Raw genomic sequence first — 19,544 nt, forward strand, 5'->3', positions numbered from 1 at the left:
AGCATACGATTGGCTCATACACCCCAAAGCAGATGTGACATGCCGGAAAGAGAGAGCTTCACTTCCTCCGTATAATAGATTTCAATCAATTACAGTTACACTCTCGAAACAAATACTTATTTAACTACATATACTTATTCAATATACAGAAATCAGTAAATCAAATAAATATGGTAAGAAGATACTCCAGTAACTGCGGGATGGATTTCAAGCAGCTTCTGATATCCTTTAAAACGTCATTTAATCCCCAGGGGGGCAGCTACATTATCCTCTCATATCCTGCTTAGAACTCTTCCAAAGAACCCGGTAGATCAGTCTGATGAGTTCCCAGCCAGACAGACAGACCCAGGGGAGAGAGAGGGCAGAGCTGCAACGCAGTGAGGGTCAGCCCATTGTATGGTTTTCTATTGTGGATTATACATCCGGAAGCGGAGATTAGAGGTAAAGAGGTGTAGTCAGTGTTTTAGGGTTGTATGGAGACTAAGGGGGAGATGTAGCGAGCGAGAAATAGAGCGACGTAGAGTAGTGGTAGATAAATGAGACGCTGATTGGTTTCTATGGGCAACTTCTTCACTATAATCCTCACCATGCTAAATTGTGGCAATGGTGTTTTTTCTTTTCTTTTTGCATTAGATTAGTTAAAACACGCACATAAATAGGAGTTTTATATTTCAGCAGGTTAATACTAATAAGAGGCACATTCCTAGCAATACATTAAACCTGGGACAGACCCTGGATATTGGGGACAACTGGCAATGACGCATTCGCTTAAATGGTAACACGAGAATCAGCCCTCTGCCCACTATAGAAGAGGAGTGAGATTGTATCAGTTACTGTCCCATCTGCAGGTAAGAGATTTCGCAGAGACAAAATCAATAAGCAGCAGACAAGGCCTCCCATAGGGACAGAGCCAAGGACACAAGCCACAAAGCAGCAAAGCTAAAAAAAAACACCCTAATTGTTTCTTTCAACTAAGATGTAACTTCTTTGTGGTCCAACAACTTTAATATAATCCCACAAGTGACAGTATTTATTCAGCAGCGAGCTGCAGGAATCTGGTAATGAAGGGATGAATACCATTTGGGAAACAAACTTAATAGACCTGGGAGGGGTAGCAGCAAGCACAAAGACTCCCCTGTTACTAAAAGGGGACACAGACGTCTGTGTATAACCTATTTCCAGAGTGGCCGGCATTACATAGGTATGCACATCATTACAGGTTATAATGTACTGATGGAAACGGTTGGCAACATAGCCCTGTTTATTTATCACATAAACACTGGGGATAAGCAGGATGAATAAGTCACCTGAGACGGATGAATAATGGACAAACACTTTCCAGTATCTTCAAGAAGACTCAAGGTCACAGTATGTTATATGTATGGTCTCTGCAACTGCTAATTTACTTGAAACGTGCAATGTTTGAAGTAAGGGGCAATGAGAATAACGTAGTCTCGTGAATAGTGGGCCAGCCCAGAAATGCCTGCTTTAATTGTGAGCAGCAGCAAGGACTGGTGCGATATTACAGTACAAAGGGTCATGTGATACATTGAATAATGCTTAGTGGAAGAGTTGTGAGGTCACTATTGCAAAACAGAATACATTAAGTGAGCAGTGATGTCACATGTGTTACACGACTCCCTGTGAAATCTTTTTGTAATGGAATGTGTAGTTATCAGTGATGTAACAACCAATCTGGCTTTACTTCAAACTGCAATTTTAAGTCAAATGGCTATTAATAGCTACCACTGTGTCAATGTTATATCTTACACTTTTTATATGTTCACTGAACTTTTCTGAGTTTATATCTTTACCTTTTACAATAGAGGTGCGTTATTACCAATATTTGTCACAAACATAAAATTGAGTTGACAGCGCTACAGTACTAAACTCATCCTTCTCCTAGCCAGACCTTTGAAGTCAGTTTCCTCTTCTTTTTTTTTTTTTTCAGTTCTCAAATATAGAACAGCCAAATTAAGTCCATTTGCCACTTTAAAGGTAATGGCAGGCAAGGGTGGAAAGATAAGCGAGCATGAGGAACAATCTATATACTGCTGCTTACTACTGGCCCTCCTGCTCACACTCCTCCTGTTGTCACCTGTGGGTGTGGTAAAGAACTGGAGAATCCCCAAGAAAAACTGATGAACGGCACAGTCTTTGGCACTCCAGACGGAGCAGGGAGACTAGTAAATGTAAATGGAACAATCAGGCAGTGGTACAATTTAAAAATGTTCTTATTTTATAGAAAACAACTCTGAACTAGTAAGAAAAGCTGCTATTTTCAGGGAAATGGCTAACCCTTTTTAGATCAAAGTGCACAAACAGAAAGGACACGTTGAGCCTATCGGTACCCCCAGCAGAAAGGGGCTTCTGAACAGAAAGAGGGTAGTGTGCAAGTCTGCACAAGCTGCCAATTTGGCTCTCCAGGCTCACGAGCAGAGTGTAACCAACAGAGAAATAAGTGTATTTCCAAAACACCCAGAAAGTAATAACTTTGTTGGGTAAACAGAAAGACGTTGTTAAATAGCAGACCTGGGGATAATACGCCATTTATTCACTGTGCTGTGTGTCAGAATGGTGTTGGTGTTTTGGGTAATATGTGCTATATACACAGCTCTGCAATAACACGTAACAACATCTTCTGAGCCATGGTGGCATTTTGTGTCTATAGAATGGACAGACTTGCTAGTACAAACAAAAATCAGATCGTTGTTTTGGGTAAATATCTTATTACAGTGTAAAACTGTTAACAATTAGAGTCATTTTCTACCTTAAGTATGTACTAGAGCTGAAGAAAACACAATACCAAACACTCTGCATTATGATTCTGAGCAGTTGCTAAGCGTTACAGCACATTTAATTTAACAGGTCCATGTGAAAATGAAAACTATTTAACATTGCAGTTATACTTTAGTATAAAGATTTAGGGGGACATGTACTAAGCAGTGCTAAAAGTGGAGAAGAGAGCCAGTGGAGAAGCTGCCCATGGCAAACAATCAGCTGCTGTTTTCTTTTATAGTATGCAAATTATAAATGTTACATCAATGCTGATTGGTTGTCATGGGCAACTTCTCCTCTGGCTCACTTCTCCACTTTTATCACTGCTTAGTAAATAGACCCCTTAGAATGCCCCAATGTCTTTGAAAGCCAAGACAGGGAGGACAAAATTAAAGTCAGACAACTCAAAGCTGTAGTACAACAAACCAAAGCTCATTACCTTTGGATAAGCAAGAGAAGGAAACACAGTGGGCATTCTAAAAAGAAAAAAAGACGGTCTGCCTGCAATACTGATTTTTACCAAGCAAATACAACTTCGATAAAAGTGAAAAAGGAAAAATGGTGACTGAAGCTAGGAAAACAAAAAACTTTCAATAACTTTGCAGAAAATAAGAATTTACTTACCGATAATTCTATTTCTCGTAGTCCGTAGTGGATGCTGGGTACTCCGTCAGGACCATGGGGAATAGTGGCTCCGCAGGAGACAGGGCACAAAAAGTAAGCTTTTAGGATCACATGGTGTGTACTGGCTCCTCCCCCTATGACCCTCCTCCAAGCCTCAGTTAGGTACTGTGCCCGGACGAGCGTACACAATAAGGAAGGATATTGAACCCCGGGTAAGACTCATACCAGCCACACCAATCACACCGTATAACTTGTGATCTGAACCCAGTTAACAGTATGACAAACGTAGGAGCCTCTGAACAGACGGCTCACAACAAATAACAACCCGATTTTTTTGTAACAATAACTATGTACAAGTATTGCAGACAATCCGCACTTGGGATGGGCGCCCAGCATCCACTACGGACTACGAGAAATAGAATTATCGGTAAGTAAATTCTTATTTTCTCGAACGTCCTAAGTAGATGCTGGGGACTCCGTCAGGACCATGGGGATTATACCAAAGCTCCCAAACGGGCGGGAGAGTGCGGATGACTCTGCAGCACCGAATGAGAGAACTCCAGGTCCTCCTCAGCCAGGGTATCAAATTTGTAGAATTTTGCAAACGTGTTTGCCCCTGACCAAGTAGCAGCTCGGCAGAGTTGTAATGCCGAGACTCCCCGGGCAGCCGCCCAGGATGAGCCCACTTTCCTTGTGGAATGGGCCTTGACAGATTTAGGTTGTGGCAAGCCTGCCACAGAATGTGCAAGTTGAATTGTGCTACAAATCCAACGAGCAATCGTCTGCTTAGAAGCAGGAGCACCCATCTTGTTGGGTGCATACAATATAAGCAGTGAGTCAGACTTTCTGACTCCAGCCGTTCTTGAAATATATATTTTCAATGCCCGGACCACGTCCAACAACTTGGAATCCTCCAACTCGTTAGTAGCCGCAGGCACCACAATAGGCTGGCTCAGGTGAAACGCTGACACCACCTTAGGCAGAAAATGAGGACGCGTCCGCAGTTCTGCCCTGTCCGTATGGAAAATCAGATATGGGCTCTTATATGATAAAGCCGCCAATTCTGATACTCTCCTGGCTGAAGCCAGGGCCAGTAGCATGGTTACTTTCCATGTAAGATACTTCATCTCCACCGATTTGAGCGGCTCAAACCAATGGGATTTTAGAAAATCCAAGACTACATTAAGATCCCACGGTGCCACTGGGGGCACAACCGGGGGCTGTATATGTAGTACTCCTTTTACAAAAGTCTGGACTTCAGGAACTGAAGCCAATTCTTTCTGGAAGAAAATCGACAGGGCCGAAATTTGAACCTTAATGGACCCCAATTTGAGGCCCATAGACAATCCTGTTTGCAGGAAATGTAGGAATCGACCCAGTTGAAATTCCTCCGTGGGGGCCTTCCTGGCCTCACACCACGCAACATATTTCCTCCAAATGCGGTGATAATGTTGTGCAGTCACCTCCTTCCTGGCCTTTACCAGTGTAGGAATGACCTCTTCCGGAATGCCTTTTTCCTTTAGAATTCGGCGTTCAACCGCCATGCCGTCAAACGCAGCCGCGGTAAGTCTTGGAATAGACACGGTCCCTGCTGAAGCAGGTCCCGTCTTAGAGGTAGAGGCCACGGATCCTCCGTGAGCATCTCTTGAAGTTCCGGGTACCAAGTTCTTCTTGGCCAATCCGGAGCCACTAGTATCGTTCTTACTCCCTTTTGCCGTATAATTCTCAGTACTTTTGGTATGAGAGGCAGAGGAGGGAACACATACACTGACTGGAACACCCACGGTGTTACCAGAGCGTCCACAGCTATTGCCTGAGGATCTCTTGACCTGGCGCAATACCTGTCCAGTTTTTTGTTGAGGCGGGACGCCATCATATCCACCATTGGTTTTTCCCAACGGTTCACAATCATGTGGAAGACTTCTGGATGAAGTCCCCACTCTCCCAGGTGTAGATCGTGTCTGCTGAGGAAGTCTGCTTCCCAGTTGTCCACTCCCGGAATGAATACTGCTGACAGTGCTATCACATGATCTTCCGCCCAGCGAAGAATCCTTGCAGCTTCTGCCATTGCTGTCCTGCTTCTTGTGCCGCCCTGTCTGTTTACGTGGGCGACTGCCGTGATGTTGTCCGACTGGATCAACACCGGCTGACCCTGAAGCAGGGGTTTTGCCAGACTTAGAGCATTGTAAATCGCTCTTAGCTCCAGTATATTTATGTGAAGAGACATCTCCAGGCTTGACCATACTCCCTGGAAGTTTCTTCCTTGTGTGACCGCTCCCCAGCCTCTCAGACTGGCATCCGTGGTCACCAGGACCCAGTCCTGTATGCCGAATCTGCGGCCCTCTAACAGATGAGCACTCTGCAACCACCACAGAAGAGACACCCTTGTCCGTGGCGATAAGGTTATCCGCTGATGCATCTGCAGATGCGATCCGGACCATTTGTCCAGCAGATCCCACTGAAAAGTTCGTGCGTGGAATCTGCCGAATGGAATCGCTTCGTAAGAAGCCACCATCTTTCCCAGGACTCTTGTGCATTGATGCACAGACACTGTCCCTGGTTTTAGGAGGTTCCTGACAAGTTCGGATAACTCCCTGGCTTTCTCCTCCGGAAGAAACACCTTTTTCTGAACCGTGTCCAGAATCATTCCCAGGAACAGCAGACGTGTCGTCGGGGTCAACTGAGATTTTGGAAAATTCAGAATCCACCCGTGTTGTTGCAGCACTAGTTGGGTTAGTGCTACTCCGTCTTCCAGCTGTTCTCTGGATCTTGCCCTTATCAGGAGATCGTCCAAGTAAGGGATAATTAATACGCCTCTTCTTCGTAGAAGGATCATCATTTCGGCCATTACCTTGGTAAAGACCCGAGGTGCCGTGGACAATCCAAACGGCAGCGTCTGAAACTGATAATGACAGTTTTGCACCACGAACCTGAGGTACCCTTGATGTGAAGGGCAAATTGGGACATGCAGGTAAGCGTCCTTTATGTCCAGGGACACCATAAAGTCCCCTTCTTCCAGATTCGCTATCACTGCTCTGAGTGACTCCATCTTGAACTTGAATTTTTGTATGTACAGGTTCAAAGATTTGAGATTTAGAATAGGTCTTACCGAGCCGTCCGGCTTCGGTACCACAAATAGCGTGGAGTAATACCCCTTTCCCTGTTGTAGGAGGGGTACCTTGACTATCACCTGCTGAGCAAACAGCTTGTGAATGGCTTCCAATACCGTCGCCCTGTCCGAGGGAGACGTTGGCAAAGCAGACTTTAGGAACCGGCGAGGGGGAGACTTCTCGAATTCCAACCTGTAACCCTGAGATACTACCTGTAGAATCCAGGGGTCCACCTGTGAGCAAGCCCACTGTGCGCTGAAATTCTTGAGTCGACCCCCCACCGTTCCTGAGTCCGCTTGTAAGGCCCCAGCGTCATGCTGAGGGCTTTGCAGAACCCTGGGAGGGCTTCTGTTCCTGGGCAGGGGCTGCTTGCTTACCCCTTCCTCTGCCCCGAGGCAGATATGACTGTCCTTTTGTCCGCTTGTTCTTATAGGAACGAAAGGACTGCGGCTGAAAAGACGGTGTCTTTTTCTGTTGGGAGGGGGTCTGAGGTAAAAAAGTGGATTTTCCGGCAGTTGCCGTAGCCACCAGATCCGATAGACCGACGCCAAATAATTCCTCCCCTTTATACGGCAATACTTCCATATGTCGTTTGGAATCCGCATCACCTGACCACTGTCGCGTCCATAAACTCCTTCTGGCAGATATGGACATCGCATTTACTCTCGATGCCAGAGTGCAAATATCTCTCTGCGCATCTCGCATATAAAGGAAAGCATCCTTTAATTGCTCTATAGTCAATAAAATACTGTCCCTATCCAGGGTATCAATATTTTCAGTCAGGGAATCCAACCAGACGACCCCAGCACTGCACATCCAGGCTGAGGCGATGGCTGGTCGCAGTATAACACCAGTATGAGTGTATATACTTTTCAGGGTAGTTTCCAGCCTCCTATCAGCTGGATCCTTGAGGGCGGCCGTATCAGGAGACGGTAACGCCACTTGTTTCGATAAGCGTGTGAGCGCCTTATCCACCCTAGGGGGTGTTTCCCAGCGCGCCCTAACCTCTGGCGGGAAAGGGTATAATGCTAATAACTTTTTTGAAATTAGCATTTTTCTATCTGGGTTAACCCACGCTTCATCACATACATCATTTAATTCCTCTGATTCAGGAAAAACTACAGGTAGTTTTTTCACCCCCCACATAATACCCCTTTTTTTGTGGTACTTGTAGTATCAGAGATATGCAAAGCCTCCTTCATTGCCGTGATCATATAACGTGTGGCCCTACTTGAAAATACGTTTGTTTCATCACCGTCGACACTAGATTCAGTGTCTGTGTCTGGGTCTGTGTCGACCGACTGAGGTAAAGGGCGCTTTACAGCCCCTGACGGTGTCTGAGACGCCTGGGCAGGTACTAATTGGTTTGCCGGCCGTCTCATGTCGTCAACTGATTTTTGTAATGTGCTGACATTATCACGTAATTCCATAAACAAAGCCATCCATTCCGGTGTCGACTCCCTGGGGGGTGACATCACCATTATCGGCAATTGCTCTGCCTCCACGCCAACATCGTCCTCATACATGTCGACACACACGTACCGACACACAGCAGACACACAGGGAATGCTCTTATCGAAGACAGGACCCCACTAGCCCTTTGGGGAGACAGAGGGAGAGTTTGCCAGCACACACCCAAGCGCTATAATATATATGGGAACAACCCTATATAAGTGTTGTTCCTTATAGCCGCTTAAATATATAAAAATATCGCCAAAATATGCCCCCCCCTCTCTGTTTTACCCTGTTTCTGTAGTGCAGTGCAGGGGAGAGTCCTGGGAGCCTTCCTCACAGCGGAGCTGAGCAGGAAAATGGCGCTGTGTGCTGAGGAGAATAAGCCCCGCCCCCTATTCCGGCGGGCTTTTCTCCCGGAGTTTTAGACATTTGGCATGGGTTAAATACATACATATAGCCTTAATGGCTATATGTGATGTATTCTTTTGCCATAAAAAGGTATTATATATTGCTGCCCAGGGCGCCCCCAGCAGCGCCCTGCACCCTCCGTGACCGTCTGGTGTGAAGTGTGTGACAACAATGGCGCACAGCTGCAGTGCTGTGCGCTACCTTCATGAAGACTGAAGAGCCTTCTGCCGCCTGTTTCCGGACCTTCAATCTTCAGCATCTGTAAGGGGGGTCGGCGGCGCGGCTCCGGGACGAACCCCAGGGTGAGACCTGTGTTCCGACTCCCTCTGGAGCTAATGGTGTCCAGTAGCCTAAGAATCCAATCCATCCTGCCAGCAGGACTCATTAAAAATAAAAAACCTAAAAAACTTTTTCTAAGCAGCTCTTTAGGAGAGCCACCTAGATTGCACCCTGCTCGGACGGGCACAAAAACCTAACTGAGGCTTGGAGGAGGGTCATAGGGGGAGGAGCCAGTACACACCATGTGATCCTAAAAGCTTACTTTTTGTGCCCTGTCTCCTGCGGAGCCGCTATTCCCCATGGTCCTGACGGAGTCCCCAGCATCCACTTAGGACGTTAGAGAAATCACCATTACACTTACATTTGCCATGCATAGATGACAAACAAATAAAAGTCAGGCTCACTGCAGTGTCCTTTAACAAATATATCGACAGAAGATTGCTCCATACAAATTCTCTTTCCTCTCTAACATTCTATTGGTAGACCTTTTATATAGTCAACATATATGCATAACACTATGTACCATTCGTTATTAACAAGGTGGTGGTGGGGTGGGGCTGAATTTACTTCAAAACAAATATATATATATATATATATAATTTGTGACAAGATTAGTGAATGCAAAATATAAACCACTGTTTTAGCGTGAAATGAACACAAAATATGGCAATGAAGTAATCCTGTTCATTGGGGGTGATTCCGAGTTGATCGCAGCCAGCAACTTTTTGCTGCTGGTGCGATCAACTAAATCCCCGCCTATGGGGGAGTGTATTTTTGCTTAGCAGGGCTGCGATCGCTTGTGCAGCCCTGCTATGCTAAAAAAGTTTTCAGCAACCTAGGAGTAAGGCTGGAGCTACTTACCCTGTGAGACGGATCCAGCGACGTTCCTCCTGGCTTTGATGTCAGACATCCGCCCTCCGTTTGCTTGGACACACCTGCGTTCGGACGACCACTCCCCGAAAACGGCATCCAACGGTGACTATCCGCCCCGGAACGCCTCTCCACTGTCAATCTTCATGCGATCGGCGCTGCGTTTTCTTTTTTCATTGTGCGCGTCGTTGCCGGGCAATGTGTACGCCGTGCATGCGCAGTTCCGACTCATTCGCACCACAGCGAAGAACTTCTGCGTGCGAACGGGTTGGAATGACCCCCACTGTTCAAAGTTAAAGGGGGTAAGAATGAATATATAAACCTGCAGTCCTGTACTAACATAATGACACAACTGGACATGTCACTGCCTTGCACAGCTCACTTCCTGTTGCTGGGAATATTTCATGGATCCGATTGGCTACACTTTGTTATATCATGCCCGCTTTAAACTAGGGTACTCACCAACAAACATATGTCAAGCGTGGTAACAGTCAATAACTTAAAACTACTGTACAAACTGTCTCTGTGCTAAGCCTTGGAGAGAGATAAAGTTGACAGAGATAAAAAGTACCAATCAACTAGCTTCCTTTCAAAAACAGCCTGTAACATGGCAGTTAAGAGCTGACTGGCTGGCTCTTATTCTCTCACCAAGGTCTAGTATATAGTCTCTTTAGGCACTAGTTGATCCCTAAAAATGTATGCGTAGCCATAAGTCTCCACACAATTAAAGTAGTCGTCTGAAGTAAACCATCTAAAAAAGGAGGCAACTAATTTTTCACTCCCCTCTGTGAGTTTAGGTTTCTTGGCAGCTCAAAACTACAGATGTATAAAATCAATGTTTTCAGAAGCGGAGAAACAATCTTTTTACAAACTATTCTTCAGGAGATGGAATCAAAATTCTAACCATTCTTGCACATGAAGTAGGATTGCTGTATGTGACAAAATTGATTATGTAATTTTCACTCCTGAAATTATGATGAACAATTAGTTTACTTTAAAAAAAAAAAAAAGAAAAATTAAAGCAAGAAATTAGATTGCTTGATATGGTCTACAGTTAGGGTGGCCAATCACTGGCCATTTTGAAAAATAGTAAATCCCGGGATTGGCTTTTCCCTATGTGTCCGCCCCTCTCACCTCGCACACATAACTCACCATACGACGGGGGCAGGAGAGTGGGACACATCCTTCGGGCTCAGCGGTGGACGGCTGACTGCGCAGCGTGACCTGTGACTGCACGTCATGCTGCGCAGGGGGAGGAGGGAGCCGGGCAGCGTCTGAGCATCGTAAGGACACTCAACGCTGCCCGGCTTTAAAAAGACAAAGGGTTGCATAATCCCTCAATCCTCAGGATTGGAGCTTCCAATCCTGGGCCGATTTTTGGCCTAAATCCTGGGATCCCAATCCTGAAATTGGCCACCCTAGTTACAGTACATGTTTCCCATACTTTCCTAGGTTTTAAAAAATGCCCCAATGAGCATCTTTAATTTTAAAGACCTGGTAAAATGCATTTTTGAGAATCATGATTGGTTTCCCTCCCATTGGCATTTCACACATATTTTTTGAAAGTTTGGTTAACTATTGGAGCATAACAAAAAGCTATACCCAACACATTATAAATAAAAGATGATATTAATAAAGTGCCATGAGTCCTGAGCACTGTACACAGGGGGATGACACATTTAAAAGATTAATACAAGATATAGGAGTTATACTATTAACAAAAAGAAAAAGAAAAAAAAGAGTTCAGAGTACATAGTCACAAAGCAAACAGAACAAATTTATGACAGGAACAAAAAAGGAGGACAGACATGCATTATGAGGAAGGGAAGGCCTAGCTCATGAAAACTTACATTCAAACAAATGACCTAATAATTAAATTAATAAAATGAGGAAGGATAATTTGGAAATACTGAGGGTTATTCAAAGTTGAAGCAGATATCAAAGCTGGGAGAGAGATAAAATTGTGCGAGATTAAGTACCAACCAATCAGCTCATAACGTGCTTCAAACTTTAATAAATACCCCCAGTAATGTTTATTACTGGCTGACTGGCTAAGCAGGCATTAAGGTGTGTACACACGGGGAGATTTTTTTTTGCGATTTTGACTATATAGTCAAAATTGCAAAGAAAGTTAGTACAGATCCCGATGAGCGGTCCTGCGAGGTCGGTTTTGCAAGCCCAGATAGACTGTGCAGGCAAGTCAATTTTGACTATCTAGTATAAAAAGATAGTCAAAATTGACACTTAGCCAAAATCGTACAAAGCCAGTATCGCAAGCACAGTCATCTTTGCTTGCGATACCGACCTAGTCCCTATCGCATAGTGAGAATCGGGGTTTAGCCCGAATCTCACCGTGTGTACACACCCTTATACAGTTTATTGTTTACATATTGTATCATAGATGTTACAATATGTTCAGAGTTTTTACATTGTATTTTCTATGATTGCTTGCCAAGGTGGAGACTTTGAATAACATTTAACAAGAAAAGGCTATGTTTAAAATATTTGGTACCAAAGCTGCTCTCATACCAGTGGCGGAATTTCGGAGTGGCGGGACCAGGTGCAAGAATATAATTCCCCCACTCCTCCACCCGAACCCAAGTTCACAATATGCCACATGGCAGTGGTTGACAGCGTAAGGCAGGGGAGGCAGAGGGTGACAGTGGAAGGTAGGGGGAGGCAGTGGGTGATAGGGGCAGGTCCCTCAGGCAGTGGGGCCCACCCTGCTCTCTGCACTGGGCCATTCATCTAACATTGCTCAAATGGTCTGCTGGGGAGCCAGGCAGCAGTGGGCCCCTTAGTCCTCATGGGCCCCGGTGTAATGCACCTGCTGCACCAATGGTAGTTCCACCTCTGTCTCACACTACTCATTTGTGCCAGATAAATTTTCGGGCGAAAATTGCCCGATGGTGGTTTTCAGGCAATTCAATTACAGCATGTTTTATTCAACAGAAAATGTACCCGTTTTCAGGCAAAAACACATGGATCTGGGATAAGTTCCCGGGATCCATGCGTTTCATGGGCCGCAATCACGAAAACTGGTCAGTTATCAGGGATTTTTTTTCCGCCTGACTACGGGCAGGTAAAAAAACAACAAAACAAATCCCCGATAGTGTTGGCTTTAGCAGTGGCTAACTGAATTCCCCCTATGCATGTATTTCTTCTGAAGAACCTCAGACCGGCTATTTAAATACAAACGCGTTCTTCAATGCACTGGTTTTTTTTTAAACATGTTTTTTATTGAAGCAAATGCTTTCAGACATTGTACATAATCAGAGAAAAGATCTTAAATCATGACAACGTAACATATAATTCAGACAAATTAGTAAAATAGTTTTTAACACAGCGTACAAGACAGCGTGATAAGTTAGTATACGGGGAACTAACAAAAGGCGTATGGTAATCACAAGCGAAGTAGATAATGCATTGCTCCAAACTTCATTTTCTCAAAATTTTACCAACCAAAATGGGGAGAGCATGAGCTACGGCTGTAGCCCATGGTCAAAAAATAAACTACAAACTAAAGTGCCAACTATCTATGCAGTGGAAATTATTTTACGGCATAAGGTAAAGAAAGTAGGGCTGAAGGGGCTATCAAACACATAATACCTGTATCTCCCCTCCACAAACAAAACAGTATCAAGGAATACCCTAATTCTAATGAGTGGATATAATGGGATATAAAAGAAAAAAAAACAAAGAAACATATATCCGTGTAGATATCAGTACATGGATAATAGGCCTCGAAAAATCTAAAATAAAACAAAAAACATCTGTGTGTTCATTAGCAGTAAATATTATACTAGTCGATAGGGCATAGACCACTACAGAGTATTCCGCTGAATGACCAGAGTGAGAGAGGTCTTAAAACAAGAACATGAGCATTAAAACCAAATGATTCATAACTACAAATACTGTATACTGCAAGTGAACATCATAATTACCTGATACGGCCTAATGGGCCAGAGCATAAGGGTGTGACAGATACTGTATATATATATACTTAAGCATAGGGCATATAATGTACTGCAGTAATCAGCTTCAAAAATCTGGTAGGCCACAAAGCACAGACGGGTATATACAATACTAAATCCACTATTCCCTACATTACCAGAAAAAAAATAAAGAATAAAAATAAAATGAATAATAATAATAATAATAATAAAAGAAATGTAGGACACGCGTCCAGTAGAACCCTCTACTTCTCATAAACTGGTAAGTGTCATAAAATAAGGTCAGTAGGAAAAAAGAGGTAAAATCAAAGTTATTGACAGCCTCGTGTTATTGCCCCTATAAGGCCTGGAAACAGGGATAAGATATACACGTTGGGAAGTAAGACAAATCCCCTTGCGGGCAGCAACCATACAGCGAATGCCGGGAAAGCCAGCTGGTAACTGTAAGCAGGTACAAATAGATATGTGTCGACTAGCAACTGCCATTGGTGACAGTGCAAGATTTCCAGTGACAGTAATTCCAAGATGTAGTAGTCATGCCATATAGGGTAGGGGGCTGCCATCCGAATGTCCAAGTATCCAGCAGGTAGTCCACAGTCTATCTTAATATTAGAACACAAGCCGCCCGGAAAGGGAAAAAGGTTGAATGTAGTGGGTTTAATCCCCTCTGGGTGCTGAGAACTTGAGATAGGAGGGCCGGATATCACAGCAGTTGAAGAGGTTGCATTCGTAATGGTTTCTGTGGTCCGGGAGAGGGAATCAGCAGGCATCATCACAGTGTCCAAGCGATACAGCAGGCGGGCTACACGATCCTCCAGGAATGGCATCAGTAAGTTACTAAGTTCTTGTGCCAAGCGATTTGCAAAGGTGGTATGCATATCCAAAAAGGCAGGGGTCGCCATTAATAACTGTATGTAGGGAAGGTGTGTGGCTTACAGACCTGGCTAGTAGCAATCTAACTCAGCGTTCAGCGTTCCAGCTGAAAAGTTCAATGTGAAGTGAGAAATTCCACAGCGGGCAGCTGTGTTGCAGGTAGCAGGATAAGCCCCGACCGCGTATTATTGCTAAAGACAAAAGCAGCACTGTAGGGGAAACAAGTACTCCCCAACGATCATGCCCTAAGATGGCTGCGGCCCGCAGCCATCTTAGGGCATGATCGTTGGGGGGTACTTGTTTCCCCTACAGTGCAGCCTGCGGGCGGTCATACACGCCTGAAACCTTGCAGGCTAGACTCCGGCATGAAAGAAGCGGCTCCGGACCCGGACACAAAGCTGCAGCAGGATATAAAGGTGTCAGCAGACAGCCTTTGGTGCAGAGTCCTGGGTTGACTGTACACTTTAGAGAGAAGTCTGGAGATCAGGGTCCGGAGCCCATGAAAAAGCGGCCACTCTGGGTGCCCCGCCCACCGGAAGAGTTCTTCAATACTCTTAAATATGTTCATAGTACATTTTTGCCTCCTCCTCCCCGTCAAAAAAAAAAAAAAAAAAGTCTGGCAACAAAAATAAAAAAACTAAGTGGGTATTTATCAAATCATGGAGAGAGATAGAATTGTAAGAGATAAGGTACTAGCTAATCAACTTCCACCTTGCAATTTACAGGATGTGTTTGAAAAATGACAGAGGCCGACTGGTTGGTGCTTTCTCTTTCACAATTGTATTTCTCTCCAAGCTTTGATAAAAACCCCCCTAATTCTAGTTGTGTAAAATGTATTCAGTAAAGAATATATTGGAATTTGGTGTGTGTGGCCACACTGTGTTAGTGCACAGATATGTACTGTATGATGTTATACTGATCACAGAACAGAATGGTAGCTGAAAAAACTGGCAATGTGAATCTTGTACTCCGATTACTGGACACCGAATTAAGCAGCAACAACTCCCTATTGATTGCAGCCCTAATCTGAGAGCAGAATACAGGAATTTCTAAATCTGTACACCCTGAACAGTTATGTCCTTTTTGATTTTAAATTGCAATAGAGGAACAGATTGCCGTGGAATAGTGAGGAAAACAGATGAAAACCCAGATGGGACGCACATTCTCCCTGCAGCAAACACTGTAAGTACAATAATAATATATATGAAAAAACAAAAACAATAAGTGTAACAAATGCCCATTGGTATTGTAATCCCAGTCCCAATCTGAAATTGAAGTAACTCATATTAAGACCACTTGTTTTAAGAGACAGTCCTATAAATAGTTCCTTTATACCTCTAAAATCCATATTATGGTACAAAGTCTACAAAGTAGACTGGTTAACATACATTTTCAAACTCCTCAGAATATCAAAGGCTTCCTAAGTCATGACATTCCCTTAGAACGGACAGATCCACTTTAAACAAGTGAAGCTGGGGTACATACTTGAGGATATATGCTCCATGAGCGATATCGCCTAGTGTTTTCCCTACCCTCCCGGGTGGCCGATATAGTGCGTACACACTGTACAATATCGCTAATGATATCGTACAGGGACATCATCCCGCCGCCAGCGTGTACATGCAGGTTCTGACGATAGTGTCAGATCGAGATGTATATACGGGCAACAGAGGGATTCAATAACGACCTGCAGGAGTGCTCATCGTTAATCGTTCGTATCATACACACCACGGGGCGATATTACAAACTATATCGCTCAGAAGGCTGAAAATAAGAAAGATCATTTAAAATATCATATAGTGTGTGTGCACCTTAGGTGTAGCAAATGATTCTCCAACACGCTGCAACAAGGAAAAAGGTTCTTTCAAATAAGCTGAATGCAAGTGGGAAGTATCGGATTCTATATAACACGTTGGACTGTACTACTGTCATCCCCCATTTGGGCATTATGATTAAGGTGCATACACACTGGGCGTTTTTGCCCAGTGTTTATGCACAGCGATTATGTGAACATCGCTGGCAGGAAAATCTCTCAGTGCATAGGAGACTGTGGAAAGTGGTTCATTCGGCCAGTAAAACAGGCCGACGGCGGCCAGCGATGATGCGGGAGCCATATACACTAAAGGCCCATACACACTGGGTGATTTTAAGCTGAAAGCAGCTCACTTTTTGTGTGTTGAGCTGCTTTCAGCTCAAACTTGCCCAGTGTGTATGCCCCGGCGGTGAGCGCTGATGCGCGCTCCCGCTTCATCGCCGGCGGCCGCCATTCATCTGCTGGTATTGCCAGTAGATGAATGGCTTTCCATAGTGTCCTGCTATGGAAAGTCGTTCACACCAGCTGACATCGCTGGGCAGCGGGGGAAAAGCGCTCAGTGTGTATGCACTGAGTGATTTTCAGCCCAGCGATGATCGCTGTGTATACACGCTGGGCAAAAACACCCAGTGTCTATGCGCACCTTTAGAGGTTTTGAGCTCAAAACGCCAAAAGTGAGCTACTTTGAGCTCAAAATCTACTAGTGTGTATGCACCTTAATAACTGGCTGATTTGGTAGAACCTGGAGTTCTATTTAAGATGGGATGTTGCCCATAGCAACCAATCAGATTCCAGGTATTATCTTCTAGAAGGTGCTAGATAAATGAGAAGTAGAAGCTGATTGGTTGCTATGGGCAACATCCCATCTTAAATAGAACTCCCATCTTAGTAACTTTACCCCCTGGTGTTCACCTGAGTTGGGCAGTAGCTTCAGTAATACCATTGTGTTCTTGTAAAATAAGATCTGTCCGCAAATCTGTGCAATTATCTGAAATTATTTTCCAACGTTTGGTAAAACAGGCATTCATCTTTGCAGTTAGAAAATGTTATTCAGTCCAGACTATTATATTGTGCTGACTGAAGAGACACACGGGTTAATTAAATACCCAGAAGAATAGAACTCTGGAAACGTTTCCAAGCTGTGTAATAATAGGAGGCCTGCTAGACGATTTCCGCTTAGCCAGTGTTTTATGGGTTAATGGAGGGGTGGAAATAGGACAATAACATCCAGGATACACCTGGAATCCACAAATAGACGGGGGAAATATAGAGCTATTCCCAGAACTGCTACAGACTCACAGTGTACATTTCCACCATGGGCAGACAAGAATCTGACCGGTAAGGAACCCAGACTTACTATTTCTGAAGCTTGTACTGTAATAAAGAGAGTCAAAATATACATCCAATTACCCAAAGGACTGAACAGGGCATATCCTACACAAACTGTAACATATACCTTAGAATACAGGTCTACGTATATTGTAAAAACAAAGCACAAATAAGACTCAGACGTGCCAGTGTAATGCAGGGAGATGAGATGCAATGCAGACTAACTGTACACCAATATGGACTAATTGTACAAGTCTGCAGATCCAAAGATGTAATGCATCATACACATATTGCTTATGCACACTTTTACACTATATACACACACAGATACGCTGCTGACATACAGTACACAGAAATATCATATGCATACAGAACATGAAGGCTTTGGCGGAATCTGTTATTTACAGCACAGAACAACTTGCCGCCACTGGAACATGGCCTTATTGTATTCATTCTCAGGAAGGCCTATATAGTCTAAGATGCTTTGCAAATGAATATATATATATATATATATATATATATATATATATATATATATATATATATATATATATATATATACACACAATGTTATATATACACATTTGCATAGAGGTAGGAGTCAATGAGACTAATTTGTGTCTGAAGAGATGATTGGACATTGAAACACATTCTGACTTTGTATTCTGTATGTCTACATGTAATGATCACCTGATAAGGGACTACACATAAGCACATACTAATAGTACAGCCTTACCTGCCCCTTCTACTTTGTCTGCCCCCCTGCTCCATGTAACTTGTCTCGTCTCCAGCTTCACCTGAAAGGTCCTCCTCTCTGGCTTCTGGGACTTCTTGGAGTAAAAGAGAGTCATTACTGTGCCAACCTCCAGGCTCCTGCATAGATGGGTCAGCTCAGCTTCACTCTGCCCACAGGGGGCAAAGCCGTTCACGAGAGCCCCTGCCTCCATCATCCTTCCACGGATCCAGCGGGGAGCGGGCCACTCAGAGTCCACACTCCAAATCAGAGCCCTTTCCGGCCATCAGAGGACAATGCAATCCTGCAAGTGGTTCTGCTGCTGCTGCCTGCAATATCAAGCCAGAGAGACTGCTGTGAGGAGGGGGGCTAGTGAAAGATTTCCAGCCCTCTCTATTGTTGCCAACTGAGACTGAGCTAAACCTCCCTCCTCCTTATTCTTCACCACCTCCTCCTACTCTTCCAGCCCCCCTTCTTCTCCTCCTCTGCATACACTGATCACAGGAACATGGTCTGCACGCAGCAGCACAGTCACTGAGGAAGTGTGTCTCCTACCCACCCGCATCCCTCCTGCCCCTAGTGCGCCCCGGCAGCGCACATCTGCAGCGCACACAGGCAGGCGGCGCAGGGATTTTCAAAGATGGCGAATGGGTTTTTTCCCCTTTATTTGGGGACTATAACAGTTTGCCGTCGGCACATACCCACCCAGTGTCTCCTTGCGGTGTCCTGGCTAATGTGAATCCACACAGAGATTCCAGTGGGATTATAGACAGAGAGTAACTGGAGCCAGGATTCCCCGCCCCTCTCTCCTGGGCCGGCCTCTTAAAGAGGTACGACCTGCCCTTCAAGTTAGCCTATGCTGCTGGTCTATGGAGTGGGGCTGGCGCTGGGAGAGCTGTCCCTCAGCTCTCAGGACTGTGCAGCGCCCACCTGATGGATCCTGTACACTGTGTGGAACTGGAAGGTCAAATACTGTTCAGATATATTGCAGTGTGCACAATAATGCTCTCAGTAATGCTATGGCAGTGTAGGAATGGATGAATGGATCTGCAAGGAGGAGTGTTCCTATCCACATCCAAAGGAATGTGTCAGAGTAGTGCTGTGAGTTGTGTAGATTGTGACAGAACGTTGATAAACATATAGGGGGTCATTCCGAGTTGATCACTCGCTAGCTACTTTTAGCAGCCGTGCAAACGCATAGTCGCCGCCCACGGGGGAGTGTATTTTCACTTTGCAAGTGTGCAAACGTGTGTGCAGCCGAGCGGGACGACATTTTTTTTTTGCAGTTTCTGAGTAGTTCTGGACTTACTCAGCCCTTG

At 44.6% G+C, this 19,544-nt stretch overlaps 1 protein-coding gene across 3 annotated transcripts in view; it reads right to left on the minus strand.

Moving 5' to 3' along the window:
• The window catches only part of PLCG1 (phospholipase C gamma 1), a 186,967-nt gene extending 167,960 nt beyond the window's left edge, over positions 1–19,007 (minus strand). For 2 of the 3 annotated variants that reach the window (XM_063960252.1, XM_063960250.1), the window contains exon 1: positions 18,229–18,869. In XM_063960252.1, the coding sequence (XP_063816322.1) occupies positions 18,229–18,442 (214 nt within the window). In that variant the 5' untranslated portion in view covers positions 18,443–18,869. Of the gene's footprint in view, positions 1–18,228; positions 18,870–18,930 lie in introns of those variants that run through there. The other variant, XM_063960251.1, reaches the window with a different exon arrangement.
• Positions 19,008–19,544: the final 537 nt, after the last annotated feature.

This window comes from Pseudophryne corroboree, chromosome 3 (assembly GCF_028390025.1).
Source record: "Pseudophryne corroboree isolate aPseCor3 chromosome 3, aPseCor3.hap2, whole genome shotgun sequence".
In the NCBI taxonomy this organism is placed as follows: Eukaryota; Metazoa; Chordata; class Amphibia; order Anura; family Myobatrachidae; genus Pseudophryne; species Pseudophryne corroboree.